Raw genomic sequence first — 15,448 nt, 5'->3', positions numbered from 1 at the left:
AAAAGGAGTAGGAAGAAGTATACACTTTTTTATGCCTACCCCTTTTTAACTATTCATCATAACTGATGTAACTGTATTCTATATAATTCAATACAACTGTAAATGTAAATACATATAAATATACAATATATATACTAAACAAATCCCGTATAATATGCAATTTCTACAATTTTTTTTTAATGTTTACATCCTACACATACTCCCAATTAACTGTTCCACAAGTCCACCCCACAGATTGATATGCTCATACTTTTCATTTTTGTTCTCTCATAAACACTGAGCATGCACAACATACTTAAGTGAAGTAAAATGTAAAAAATAATTCACATGTTGTATTTTTTTTGGAGGTGTAGTACATGTAGTATCAGATAGGAGGTGCTTGCTGCATCAGGATTATTCAGATTCTGTCAGTCTGTGTAATTTTTCCTCATGATTTCCTCTTGGCAGCAATAATAGTAACGTCCTGTGTGGAATTGCACTCACATAACCGCAAATAAGTATTTATAGTACACTGTAAGTAAACCGTGTATTTTCTAATGCTATCTGACCCAGGTTTCGTACACACATGCTTCCACAGGCATGTAAATACTCCGGCTCTCGAGCGAATACACCGCTTTCTTCTCTAATCAATGCAGACACACATACACGTCCACACACACCTACAAATTATGCAGATGCACTCGCGCACAGAAAAACCCACGGAAACAGAAACCAGCCAGCCTCTGAGGAGTGCTTTCAACTTCAGAAGGCAGACCTTTGTACTGTGACAAGGTTTAAATTCTGTCTGAACTTTCAATCACACATTGAATTTGAGGGGGGGAAAAAGCCCTTTTGTTCTCCGCTCGCAGGGAAATGTCAGGTGTTATTGAAAAACAGCTTCTCACTGTCTGTCACTCGCTCTTAATAACGAGGCCTGGTTTAAATATGTCGCGAGGTGCAGGAGTTAATTGTTTAGCATTGATCCGACATTGATTCCGCATTGAAGTTCGGTTAGTGTCGATTGCCTCTTTAATTTGGTTGTGGTGTGGACATGTTGCCCTGTTCTTGTTTGATCTAATTTGGTCTGTCTCTCGAGGGCACAGCGTGTGGCCTCCCTCCAACCACCCCTCCCTCCCACACACAGGCAAACACACACATGCACACACAGACCCCAGAAACCCTCGCTGTCTCACACACACACACACACACACACACACTTCCTAATAGAACATTCATTATTCATCATTATTAGACTTTTCCTTTAGCACCATAAGCTGTTCAATACATCTCGCCACTGTTCCCGTCCTCCGCACTACATTATTCAGGACAAAACTGCGCTTTTAGCCTCGGAGTATGCAAATCCCGCTTTTGATTATCATAATCAGCTGATGTATGAGACTGCGTGGTGGCTCACTGGGCGATTGTTTGTGTTTTATTGCCCCTGTGCCCCACTCTGATGGTGTATACTTCACATCATATTTTTAGCCGAGGGAGACGAGCTTGGAAAAGGCCACTGGAGGCTTAACTCACTGCTGTACATTTAAAGGGCAAATCGCCCACATATATGCCACTGTGTGTTGGTGCCAAGAGGAATGCCTTTTACCACTGGGAACAAAATGCGTGCATGCATGCGTGTGTGTGCGTGTGTGTGTGTGTAAAAGAGAAAGACTGTGCAATAATTAAAGGGAATTTCAAGCATGGTTAGAATGTTGCTTATTGCCTCATCTCATTAGTTGAGTTATTAGTTTGGGGGATGTTTTTGGAAGGGGAGCAATTGATTTATGAGATCTGACACGAAATGTGCAGGTTGTCTGGGACTAAGATATGAACAAAATGATGTGTGATGTAAAATGCATGCAGGTGCACACAGCTGGCATCAACTGAAGACAGAATTTTTTTTTTTTTTTTAGAAAACCAGAGCTAGCAGACGAATATAATTGCATGAATGTTTGTTTCAAGTCCTATTCAGACAGGGTTGGTTTCATATGCAGAAGACTGTAAATCTTTATCTAAGGATGGGTTTCTGACTAGTTTGCACAGGACAAGAAATCACTGTGTAAATTAGAGAGACAGTACTCCATTTATACATTTCCATCACACCAGAACAGTTCTATGCATCACACGTACTTGAAAAAATATAATAGTTCTGCGGAAACAAGCCATACTGTAGCTGTGCATACACACCATGTATCTTCAATGAAACTAATGTGTGAAGAGATTTAACCTAAAGCTGTGACAAACATTGTTTTTCTGAAAAAATACTTCATGCCTTCTCAATCAAATTTTCGGCACTTTCTTCTTATACATCCACTAGTAATGTTACAGCCAATATACTTACTGGGCAATATACTTTGGCTGAGGTTCCTAGAGTGCCTCTGTACTTAAAAGTCATGAGAAAAGAGTGGTTATCTCCCTTCCCACGGGCGCAGTTGCCAACATGTACGGAAACGCACACTGTTAAATGTTTGTACATAAATGTTGGGGTTCGATTCCAACCCAGGCCCTTTGCTGCATGTCATCCCCTCTCTCTGGCCTGTTTTTCATCTTTCTCTCTCAAATGTCACTGTCTAATAAAGGAGAAATGACAAAAAAAAAAAAAAAAAAAAAAGAATACGGGAATGCAATTCAATTATCTCCCAGCATGTGTGGGTTTGGGTAGACACACAGCTCAGCATGCACTGAAAATTAACACATGTCAGCGTGTGTCAAGGAACTGCAAAGAAGACCCTCTGCTTTGCTTCCTTCCTTCCTTCCTTCCTTCCTCATCTCATCTCATCTCATCGCATCCTCCTCCTTCACTTATGACTCCCTTTTCGTGCCACCTATCACTCCCACAATCCATTCTACCCTGGCCTCTCACTGGCTGTGTCTCTGCGGTCTTTGAATTACTGAATGTTCATCTTAACAGGCACTAAATGGGACGATCTACTGAGGGTTCCCCCTTGCATCATTGACGGTTCCCCATAGCCTCATGGAAACCCTGATGGCTCACCTGGTAGAGTGCCGTGCCATGAATCAAGGTTAAGTCCTTACCACAGCAGTGGATTCAATTCAATACTAAGCCCTTTGCGGCAGGTACACTGAAAAGTGGATGTAACCACAGTTTCAAATCATTCAATCATCTATGTAGTTTTTTAATTACTGGAGAAAATTCAGGAACATGACATTGAATATCAAAGAATAATGTTGCACACTCAAAGAACATTTAATGTACCAAAGGATTTAGCGAGAAGACCGAGGTCACGTAAGAGAAAATGGTTAACGGTGAGCCACAACCCGCACTTGTATTTGTACGTGCAGTCTACACTTTGCTTTTCAACACTTACCGCCACTGTAGCTTTCAAAATCTTTCCAAGACTGCGTAAAATGGATTTTAGAATATAGAGGATATATCGGTTGTGTCTTCCAAACTATGCCAAAAGAAGGCTATCTTGGCTACATTTGGAGGACACTTTGGATTGGGAGAGCCTTAACAAGCAACTATGATATATGTGGTCTTGAAATACAACCTGCAAGGGGCGGGGGTCCTCTGAATTGGGACCCAGCTGCTGTGATCGCCCCTCTTAGCTTCATTTTTTGTGTGTCCTCCTCCACGGATGCTTGCAGTTGCATCACAAACCTCCATGCAGCCAAGACTGGCACCATCACCTTCATTTCTAATTGCACTCTGCACAAAGAAGACCTAAATTTCAGTCAGGAGAAATCAGATTTACAAGCTCGAATGGGTCTTTAACAGTAAACACAGAATAAGAAAGAAAGCTGTGGTGAGGACTCTAAGCCCATACATGAGTAGAGCAAACACCACAAGAATGGGCTGTGGACAGAATAACCTCTGAGGTATTCAGCAGAGCCTTGGCTATGGGGGTGCTGGGCAGCAGCAGCTGAAATGACAGCAATACGCGGGAAATAATAAAGAATACAGTGATTTGTAATTGGTTCCCGAGGGTGTGCGAAGTGTTTGTATGATACTTATACGACCAGCGGGGTGTAATCCTTCCCAGTGTTTAAAATAACGGGATAAATACTGAATGAAAGAGGAAAAGCACACATATGTAAAGGGCGGTTGCCATCCTCATTGCACTTGGATACCACACCAGTGAGATTGTTGTGGTGTGGGAGCAGATGAACTGTGTAACCTTTATGTGCACTAGGTCATCAGTGCAAAATGCTCCACTTTGCACCAGGGTCATGATTCGTCTGGTCATGGCTTATTTTGGAATAATGATCAGCTCTCTTTATTTCTTTGTATCTCACAGACACATTATTATTTGGCAAGCTGCAAGTACAAGCAACAACTCAGCAGGACTGCAACTCCAGAAACATCTGCATCTCCCGCCAGTGACTGCACTTCACTCAGCACTCTGTCACCACAGTAAAATCAACAGTCATCAACAAAACATGAGATTCATGTTCAGCCTCCGACCAACACTGTAACGATTTGTGCTCATTCTCTCCCATGCTTCTAGCCTCGGTTAGCCACGTACAAGCATCATCCTTTTGCTTCAAGGTATCATGCCTACCAGTGAAACTACCCTGTTACTCAGAGAAAACAGAATTCAACACCGCCCTGTAAGTACAAGTGAATGGCCTGATAGGCTAAGGCTAATTTAGCAAAGCATACAACCTACTTGACACTTGAACACGTATGTTTGCACGCCAGATTTGGCGACATCCCAGTGACGGTTTGCTAACAAGCTTGCAGTAACTAAACACTATCACACTATCTTGTCAAATGCATCAATGGAAAATGATCAGTTCCCAGTCAAACAGCACAGAATTTAGCCACCAAGTTTTTTCAATAGACTTTGCACAGCAGCCATTTTGACGTGAAATAGCAGGGTAAACACCTCCCTCCTATGTTTTAGAGCCATCTCCCGGTGCATTCTTGTTTTGTTGTATCTCCCGGGAACCCCACATTTCCATGGCCCTCAAACATGGAACCATAAGTTTGTATATTTGTCTGACATTACCAAATCTGCCAGCTTGTCTATGAAACACAATCTGCACACACAATCCACACACCACGTACAACTGCAACCAATCTGTCACCACAACCTGGCAACCCACAGCCCCAATTCTGCAAAGTGCAACAGTAGGACCCTGGCTCTGTTAGACCTACATGGAATGGAGCCATATTTAACGTCATGAGTAACACCTGTGCTTACCCTGCAATTTCATGTCAAATTGGCCGCTTCAAAAAAAGGCCTACTGTGTGGAGAGAGCCACTTCATGAATTTTTAAACACAGTTAAAGGGCTGATGACCTCCGCTATGGCAACCAGGCTGTGCGTTACTTCACCCGAAAGGCCTCTGTACCCTCCCTTCTTCTTTCCTTTCTTCTCTGTCCACGTCACGTGACTTCTCTTCTATAGTCCATGGTCCCTATAGACTCGGGATGCTTTAGAAGACGATCCCCTCTGCCATGCCCTCCTCTCTCGCCGTGCCCCCTGCTCCCTGAGTCACGGGCTTCTTCGAGGCCACAGGGGGAAGCACAGCGAATGGTCCGGGCTTCGGCTCGGAGCCCTATGCATAAATATTAGCTCAAGGTCATGGTCACAGAGCTCACACTGGGCTATGCATAATCATGAACTCAGCCGCTGCTACTTTGCATATTTGCCACATCATATTACCCCACACATGCACACATGTGCTCTGGCTCGGTGATATCGCTTAAATGCACTGTATTCCATAGCTCGTCTTTTGACATGGTTAAACTTGAAGGGTCAACTTTGGTGAGATGATACAAACAAGTCCAGCTGGATACATGAGCTTTATCTAAGGTTATTACATTACCGAGGGCTGTGCAGGTTATCAACATACTAACCCCTATTTCTGGGGGTATCTAAAAGGTTATTGCTCTACATTTAGTTGGAAATGGGGAAGCGGGCTTCGAAGAAATCTTTAAGAGGTTCTTTATACCTCCAGAGATAAAACACTGCCATTTTCACAACCGGGAAGGCGATGCTTTAAATTCAGATGCTCACTTTGCTGATTTGTTCGACATTATCCCAAGATGAAACATCAGCTATGAAGAGAGGAGGGAGATCGGAAGTAAAGAAGAGAAAGGCACACTGTGTTCCTTTTGAATTCCATCTTTAATAGACTCTTTCTCCCTTTCTCCCTCTCTCTCTTCCCTTGTAGCCTTGTTCCCTCAGTCATTCCCTCGATCTCTTATTTTCTCTATGTGATCCCGCACCCACTCAGCAGCGAGTCACATTTGAATGTTGGGCTCCATGGGGGTTTGCAGTGAAATGGTGTTTAACTGCTCTCACCATTCTCTCACTCCTTTGCTCTCCCACACTCTTCTCCTCCTTGTTCTTTATTTCCTTCGTGTACTCCCTGCCTCCCTCTCCCCTCCCTTGATGCTCCGGATTCCCGGCTGCCTCTTTTCATCACCCCTTCTCTCTCTCCTCCCTCTCTCTCTCTCTCTCTCTCTCTCTCTTTCTTTCTTAGTTCGTCTTTCTTCAATTCGCTTCAGGGCTGATGGGCTGTGAGGTCAGCTTTAGAAACGTGTGTGATCTCTCACTATTTCCCCTCCTCTCTTTCTCTGAACTGCCTCACACGTTCTTCCCCTCCGCCAGTTGTAAGCCATTAACCTTTCCCCACTTTCCTCCCCTTCGTTTTTTTTTTGTTTTTTTTTTCTACCCTGTCCACTCTGCATATCCACATCCTATTAATACTGCCTTTGCTGTACTGTACACCGCCTCTCTTTTTAACCTCCCTCACTGCTTTTTCTCATTCCTCTGCACTCCCTTTCTCCCTGCACACTCCTTCACCAGTTTGTTTTTCACCCTGACACTGCTCTCCCAAATCATCCCTTCTCCCTGTACAGTAATCTCCCTCCGCTCTGTCCTGTTATCTCTACCTCCCTCCTCCCCCCACCCTCCATCTCTGTAGTCACTCTCTAATTGCTGTCTCACCCCTGCTGTGCTCGGACCCGGAGGCTAAATGATTTTTACAGGGAGAGTAAGAGTGGAGGCGCAAGAAACCACAAAGCCGTTTGCAACGAGACTTTTTTTTAATATTATTATTGTTATTATTGATGAGTTCCCCCGTCAGAAGGTGTGTGTGTCTGCGTGTGTATTGTTACTGTCGGCCCCCTATTGGCACCCTCACAAACCCTTCTCTCTCTTCTCTCTGTCTGTCTCCTCTCTTTTCCTCCCCTCCCCCCATCCCCACGCCTCTCTCAGCCTCTCTGCCTAATAATGGCTTCTTTTATGTGTGCGGCGCTGTTTGCAACTTTGAAGCAGCACTTGCAACATGTTTTGTTTGGTGTGTGTGTGTGTGTGTGATATCGCGAGTGCACGTGCATCTCCTAGTTTGTTTATGTGCGCTGACATTCAAAGAGCGAATGTGTTTCTTTTTTTTTTTTTTTTTTTACAAATGTCACAAAATATGCGATAAAAATACAAATATGTATTTACCACACCAACAAAAATCAGTGTATGTTTTTGTGCGGCGTGTGTGGCAGTGCAAATGTACTGTGCATCTAAAGAAAGCAACAAATTGTGTTGGGATTCATCTTCTCTCTCTCACTATATTGAGCAGGACAAGCTTTTACGCATGTTGCATGTTTTATTATTTTCGGCATTGCTGAAGAGGGTGATCTGCCTGAGTACAAGGCAGATGGGGTCACGCATGGATAGGTTTTTGCTTTTTGATGTGCAGTTTAGGCAGTGCAGTGCACAAATCCCTCAGTAGAAGTAGTGATATTATAAGGTAAAAGTAAAACATCTGTATTCTAAATATTACTAAAGTAAAGATATACCTTAGAAGTATTAGCTGTAAAAGGTACTCAAGCATTGAAAAAGCATGAAAAATGGTCTCTGATGCACGGGTTAAGTTCTAGCCTAACAATCATAATTTATGTTTTACATTTGCATTAAAAGCATAATTTGCAAATTAACCAGCAGCCATCAGACAGGTGTAGTGAGGCACACTATTTCCTTCTGAAAATGTAGTGAAGGCACAAAGTCTCACTAAAAGAAAACATTCAAGTAAAGTGCCAGGATCTCAAATGAATTACAGTTGGCTGCTTGAGCGCCTTACTTTGCATCTCCTCTTTCCATTTGAGACTTCTCTGAGCTGAAGTATGAGCTGAAGTTCACAATATTAGCTGCAGACAGTTTTTCTCAGTACCTTGTGAAGCCAGCTGGTTACCATGCCCTGTTTCCTTTGTGGTAGAGGGAGCATGCCAACTATACTGCTGCTCTTACTGGCAGCACTGCAAAAAAAAAAAAAGAAAAATCTCTGTCTCAACATGTTATTTAGTTTGACATGCGGTCTTTAAATCTTGTTTCAGGAAAACAAGTGGAAAAAGTAAGGTAAGGTAATTCCGTTTGTTTCCGATGCTAATCAGCTGGTTTTCTTGAATCAAGCATCGTTTTCTTCGTCCTCGTGGGCTGATCTGCCTGATTTTGCCTTGTTTCAGCATGATTAGACTTCCTCCCAGACAGGACTGATTCACTTGTTTAAGAACAAGGACACACAGTGTCACCGATGTGAAGCACCACTTGTTATTTGCGTCTGTGCGGGGTTAATTGGCGAATTGTAGTTTATTTAATAATTTTTTGGGGGGGGATGCTTTGAAATGGAAGTCGCCTGGCAGCCCAGGTTGAAAATGTTTGAGTGAGAAATGGCAAATTGGACACACTGCAAATGAAGACATGTAAAACACACTCATTTTGCGACAGACTGGTACAGAAAACATAATAAACTAAGCTACGTATATGTACAACATACATTTTGTATTTTAATTCCCATCTATTTGTGATGCTGGCATCTGCGGGACATGCAGAGGGAGGCACAAAGCGGGGTTCCTACATATTTTCCATGTCAAAATTCCAGACTTTCATCAGACATCTCAGCTGATTTTTTTCCAGACTGTGTGTGACATCTCACACCAACAGCGGCATGTTTATCATGCATGTTAATACTTCAAATGTCAGGCTCTGTATTTATGCTATAACCAGCTGTTAATTCATTCAACCTCACCACTTAAGTCATTAAGTAATCACCAGAGGGCGAGCACTTGAAGTCACCCGTGGCCCTGAATGGGTTAAAGTAAGTCGTGATGCTTCATCACTCGCATTGATGGGTTGAGTAAAAACTGATGAGACATCGAGTGCTGACGATGCCTTCACAAGATCACTGTGCTTTTTTTTCTCTTCCATGTGACTAACCACGGCTGCCTTGCCCGTGTTAGAGATGTCCAGTGATTTCACACACAGTTTGCACCATGCTCTTTTTTCCCTGGTTTAAAATTTTGGATGGGTAAGCTCCGTAAAGTTAACATTTTCTTTCCGTCTTGTAGCCTTGGACAGGATGGTGCAAGCAAGTGATATTTGCACGCCATAATATGGACAGTGGATTGGAAAACAATGGAAAACAGATTCAGCTATGTGCTCTAAGTGTGAACAAAATCAAAATACGCTGCTTGTGTGATTCATTTACTACTGCAATTTCTGAATGACGCTTTTTTGAAAACCACAAGTAGTAGTGTGGAAACGCAATTATTTTCCCAAAATCTCTCCTTTTCTTGCATACTTATCCAGACCTGGAAATGATCAAAATCATACTCCATACTCTTTCATACTTTTCCAGACAGTGCAGGAACTCTTTTTTTTTTTTTTTTTTTTTTTTTGCATCAAATAAAACTGAAACGCAAAATAAAACGCAGCCTGTTTAGGACAGAGAGGCTGTTTAAGGCACCCTCAGGCAGCAGCAACTAGTGACTCTGGTGTCAGCCGTGAAAAGTGCACGTAGAGGCGGTGTGACAGGCGACGGCGCCGCGGTGCACACATTGGCACAGCCTTCATTTAAAATACTGTCAGGGAAATGAGCAGAGACATAAATTAGTAACTGATAACCAAGTGAACTAAGTGAGCACCTGCGCACGCGGTCAACTTAGAGCACAATTTGAGCTGTATTGCACATGCAGGCCGGTCTCAGCTGAGTTCTGCTCCATTCCTGGATGATTGATAAACTCCATAACTCAACTGGCACATGTCAGTTTTGCCAGCCTCCCCTGACGGCACGTATTCTCGCTAAATCACGGAGAGACTGCCAGTGGATTACCATCGCGATGCTTGCTAAAGGGCAAGTTTGATTTTTATGAAGAGCCAGTTATGCTTAATTTATTGTTTGTTCTCACAGCTGCAGTTATACAATTTGTGCAACAGCCAGATTCTAGTACAGATCCGACCACACTCCTTTTAAACACTTCACCCTCACTGTTATGCAAGAAGCAGCACGTCCAAATGAAGTGCACCTATAGCTAAGCATGATCGAGTGTGTGAGGGAGTTACCTCTAAAACCAAGATTTTTTAAAACTGAATATGAGACGACTTGCTATGATGGATTTTTTTTTTTTTTTTTTTTTGCAGAGTGAGTAGTGTAGCTTAGCAAGTCATTTTGTCATCAATATAAATACCACTGACTCGATTTTTGTGAAATTAAGCCAAGCGAGGTGTGTCAACGCTTTCCGCGCCGCATTTCAAAATAAGTGCCATATGCTTTTTTGTAATTGCTTACATTAAATCACCAACCATATGCCGGGTTCATGGGAACGATGTCGACCTCTTTCAAGCAAGGTGGTGAATGTTAAGTACGTGGCTCCAGCCAGGAAGGAATGTGCTCTGTCAGACTGAGCATCAGAGGAAAACACACACACACACACACACACACACACAAACACACACTCACACACAAGCACTTAACGTCACGTGACAGCTGCCTGCTCCCCCTTGCATCACACAGCCAATTTCCTACACTCGCACGTTCACAAGATATACACACATTTGCACCCACAACCAGGAGTTATTGCCAGCAGAGTGGTCAATACCTGCCTTATTTATACATCTGCAAATGCCTTTGGGCGGCAGGAATCTTTTAAATGATTTTGCACAGCAATTTTCAGCCGTAAATGTTAATGAGTATTTAGCATAATGGGAATGCTAAATATATGCTACTTAGGGAATTGGACGGTATACTGTTTGGTGTGTCAAAAGCTGAAACTGTTTAATTAAGGTTTAGCATTTATGTCTACAGGTTTTATATTCACATTGAGCTCTGCGAGGATGCCATGTGCAGTAAAAGCAATAATGTTAATTGTGTAATACAGGCGTATTTCACCGCATATGAATTATGGATGCTGATGCAGTTGTTAATGATATGCTATGATGCAATTTACCCCGGGTCCATTTCCTGTTGCACTCTTGAATTACATATGCACAATCGCTAACTAGCTAGGTAGCTCACCCAGTTAAGTTATTATACAGGTGAACCAGGGCAGGATGGAGACGTCGGAATCTCCTCAGAAAGGGGAAGGGAACATGTCACGTTTTCTCCCCGCATGAGGTGTTGAGGAGTTTGCATTTCAAGAGGAGGGTGGGGTGGAAGGGGGAGGGCTAATCAGAAAGGGTTGTTTTTTTTTTTTTTTTTTTTTTTTTTTTTTTTAATCCCAGCTCTGCTGAGACGCCTTTTCTCCTCAAGAAAAATGTGTTTCTTTCACACTGCCTCTGCAATCACTTGAAACCCCATTACAGACCATGTGACAGCATCAATTAAATTCACAATTATCATGGGGCAGAGACACTCTAGCATGAGAAAATATAGTAACATGGTGTGGTGTGTGTGAGAGAGAGAGAGAGAGACAGAGAGAGACACACACACACAGAGAGAGAGAGAGAGAGAGAGTGTTGACAAAGAGCAGAAAACTGAGTCTGACAAACCACTGCTCAAAACATTTCTTGCCCTTTTTGGTGACGCTTGTAAACCTGAACAGCATTCCCAAACAAGATAACAGAGCAAACAAAAACTCAGATCCGTGACGCTATAAAGACATTTGGAGGGCTGCTCCGACAACAGCTAATGGACAGCCGGTGACTCACCGAGTTTTCTTTTAGCTTTAACGCCCAAATGAGCTGCGGTTTTGATAGCGCTCGCTCACAGTTTTGATTCAGAGAATGTGGTTCCATCGCCAGAAAATGACACTGGGTGCTGTCACTGTGTCCACAAAGTTGGCCCCTGATTCATTATCAGTTCTGCAGCAGAGCCTCTCATTGACATCACAGATTAGAGTCTTGGCTCTCGGCGGCGGTGGAGGAGATTTATCCAGACCGAACCGTCCAAGATCACATGAACGACGGCGCGAATTACATTAAAAGGCTTGATTTTGAAAGAAAGCCCGACGCGAAAGATCATGTAGCACCTTAAAAATGCATGTGCACGCGTGTGTGTGTGTCTGTACCTTTGCCCACGTGTGCATTTGTACACAGAAAGAGAGAATCGTATGAGTCACAGGCAACAACAGTGTTCACAGCTGATTGAGCCTATGTCGGATCTGGCAGGTGGTACCGCTCTGGGCCTGTACAGTTTATTTCTCCACGCTCTCCATCGCGGCGCTTTCCATTAAATCACAATCAGGACCATGATGGGGGGGGGGGAACAAGGCACCGTGTCCCCATTGATCCCTCTACCTATAGCACCAGCCTACACTGGAGCAGAGCAGGAGATTAAAAATTCATAAGAGTATTAAGATTTATAAGAGCATTATTCGTGTGTGTGTGTGAGTGTGTGTGTGTGTGTGCACAGTGTTACTGTCTAACACAGTGGGGTACTAATCATACGGATCTCTAGCCACACACATACACATACACACACACACACACTCACACGCGCTCACAATGGTTTTCTGGGTGAACTCCAAGTGTCAGCACTATCATATGGGCATGTGTGTGTGTGTGTGTGTGGCCTGGCGCCGTTCCCTTCTTGAGTGCCATACAATGTGCTGGCATAAATACCTGCTTGACACAGCAGATTGGCACTAATGGCTTTACACGTGGTGCCATCTGTAAGCTGGACCGCGAGCTCTTGCATCTTCTCCATGGCCACTCGGTAATTTGTAGTGTTTGGTCCACTTCACCATCCATCATAGTGCATAGGAAAAAAAGAGCCAAATTAAATGTTGGCTAATCAGCGGCAAGCTCAGGGAGGCTATTCTGTGCACGTGGGCAGCCGTCTCCTTTCTGTCTGTGTACAGCTGGACATTAAAATTAAAAAAAAAAAAAAAAAAAAAAAAAAAACACGAGGCAATTTTAGGCTTTGTCTGCAGAGTGTGAGACACCTCCCACCGAGTTGGGACTCTTCGCTCCCACCCCAACCCCACGTGCACGCACACACACACACACACACACACACACACACCACCTTCTATCTCTGTTAGCGTCCAACAGCCTGCAGCAGTCACACAAGGATCATTACTATTCATTTGCTCAGCAAACTGGCCACACAGGCTTATAAATTAGCCCATCTACCACAGCTGGGTACCGAGAGCGCTGGCGCATGCTGGGGACTAAGAGTGCAGCCATTACAGTGTGCGGCTCCGAGACACCTTCTGTCCAGTCGACGTGACCTCCTCCACGCTCATCTGCTCGCTCGGTGAAAGGAGGAGGGCGGGAGGTGGTTACCGGGGGTGAGACATGCCTACTAGATGATTATAATGAATTACAGTGGCAGAGCAACAGGACTACAGCCCTCTGTGGGTTGTGCGGGAGGGGGGGGGGGGGGTGTGGTGATAAATCCTGTCAGAGCAGGTGTAAATCAGTCCGACTGAAATAGCATTAGCGGGACCTTGCAGACCTCTCGCCATGAGGGAGAAGAAGTGACAGGTCTGACCCGCAGTGAAATGAGGGAACACTTGGACTACTCTCCCTTTCTGGCCTGAGGTTGGGATCAATGGTGGAATGAAAAAGTAAAGCCATTAATTCTCCCAGAGATGTCAATTCCCATTGGCGGGCGTAGATTGGTAGTGCTCCTGACTAGCCCCTTGGGCGGATGGGATCCGCGGCCTTTGTTGCGCCTCAGTACACCATTGATTCATCGAGCTTTTTTTTATGGGAAACTGGAAGGCACCACGGCACCCTGGACCAATGTAAATCAATTCCAATTGAAAGTGTATGACAATGCAAAATAAAGCTCGCAGCTGGACCAAGAGGTTAGATTATGCAAACCACCGGAGTTGCAGGGCATGTAGCTGATGAGGGACCAGAGGTTAAGGAAGTCATGTAAGAGCCTTGTAACAGAGTCTTAAATATTCATAAAACATTCATATAACAGTTCACAGCCCACATGAATGATAAATGTAGGGTTTTGGTTTTTTTTCCCTTACCCGTCCGATGAGCACAGGTTCAGGCCCGGCGTATTCTTCAATCACGAAGAACTGGTTCCAGATCCAGCTCCTTCTGCTTCGCGAGCGAGACCCCTTCCCCTCCGTGTGATCGCGCACCTCCTCCTCCTCCTCCTCTGACTCGGCTTCTTCAAACACGAGGCCCTTGCCGTTTCCTGGCTGGGGTTCGTCCGCCAGCATGCCGCCGTCTTTTGCATCTTGGCCCCATTCGGGTTCCGGGTGGAGCCTCAAGACATGACTGCTGTTGAATCGTTTGGCGTCGTCGTCCGCAGGGTACTGAGCTGTGCTGAGCTCTGTTTGAGGATTGTGAACCGACTCCTTTAATGGGTCTCTATGGGAATCCGCGGCTCTGTTCCCCGGTCGTACTCCCAGGGGTTGCAGTGTCAGCACAGACGGAGGTGAATCATTTGTTTGAGAAGGAACATGCAGTGGGAGATGTTTTGTTGATGTAAATGGAGGCTCTGTTTGACTAATCATCAGTTCTCTCTCGGTGCTGAGGCTGACCTCGTTCTGAGGCGTCGACAGCGCGTGGAAAAAGTGTTTGCTCTTGCCGTCACTGTTATCTAAACCCTGCATCTCCAGGTTGTCTTGTCCTTTACTAGAAGCTGAGGTGACTTCGCCCCAAGGATTAGCACGAGTGTGCACGCTCTGATTTGGATTAAGATCTGGAGTCGTAACTGGGCTCACGTAAGGAAAGGCGGTCTGATTATCCAATCCGGCGTGAGTCTGAGTGACAGCTATATCTTGTCTCTGCACCTTCAGAGCCTCTAACTGGCCGTGATTAACGTCAATCAGATCTCTCTTCCTGCTCCGACTGCCCTTGCTCTGAAAGGTCTGCATTTGGGAGTTGACAATCCTGACTAGGTTCTCTTTTGACAGCAGTTTCAAGACCCCATAACTGCCAGTGAGGTTCAACTTTCGGTTGTCCATGGTGACACCTTTCCCCGGTACACCTGTAGTGTGAACGCTCAAATCAGGTCTCCTTGATCTAGGAATCGATTTAAATCTGGTTTTATTGGAGTGTAGATCGGGTTTATGGTGGATTGAGAATGTTTTTTCTGACCTCCCTGTTTTGGTAATGCCCTCGACATTCTTGGTAGTGTTCTTTGCTCTCTTGGCGTCCTGGGTTAGCTCCTTGTTACTGGCTAAAACGTGCTGAGTCACGTCTTGTTTACCTATGGAATCAACCTCACGCTTAGGTTTCAAACCCAGCCGGTCCTTGTTAGCCATCGACGGAGCAGGATGATTCTGCAATATTTTGGAGTGAGAAAAAGATCCGCTG

At 44.4% G+C, this 15,448-nt stretch overlaps 1 protein-coding gene across 1 annotated transcript in view; it reads right to left on the bottom strand.

Annotated features, from left to right (window-relative positions):
• Nucleotides 1-14,370, bottom strand: part of cdh24b (cadherin 24, type 2b) — a 94,222-nt gene extending 79,852 nt beyond the window's left edge. The window contains exon 1 of the mRNA XM_030074988.1: nucleotides 14,149-14,370. Within this exon, the coding sequence (XP_029930848.1) occupies nucleotides 14,149-14,346 (198 nt within the window). The 5' untranslated portion in view covers nucleotides 14,347-14,370. The remainder of the gene's footprint in view (nucleotides 1-14,148) is intronic.
• Nucleotides 14,371-15,448: the final 1,078 nt, after the last annotated feature.

This window comes from Myripristis murdjan, chromosome 17 (genome assembly GCF_902150065.1).
Source record: "Myripristis murdjan chromosome 17, fMyrMur1.1, whole genome shotgun sequence".
Lineage (NCBI taxonomy): Eukaryota > Metazoa > Chordata > Actinopteri > Holocentriformes > Holocentridae > Myripristis > Myripristis murdjan.
Note: the sequence above shows the minus strand (reverse complement) of the source record. Positions and strands in the feature narration are given on the sequence as shown.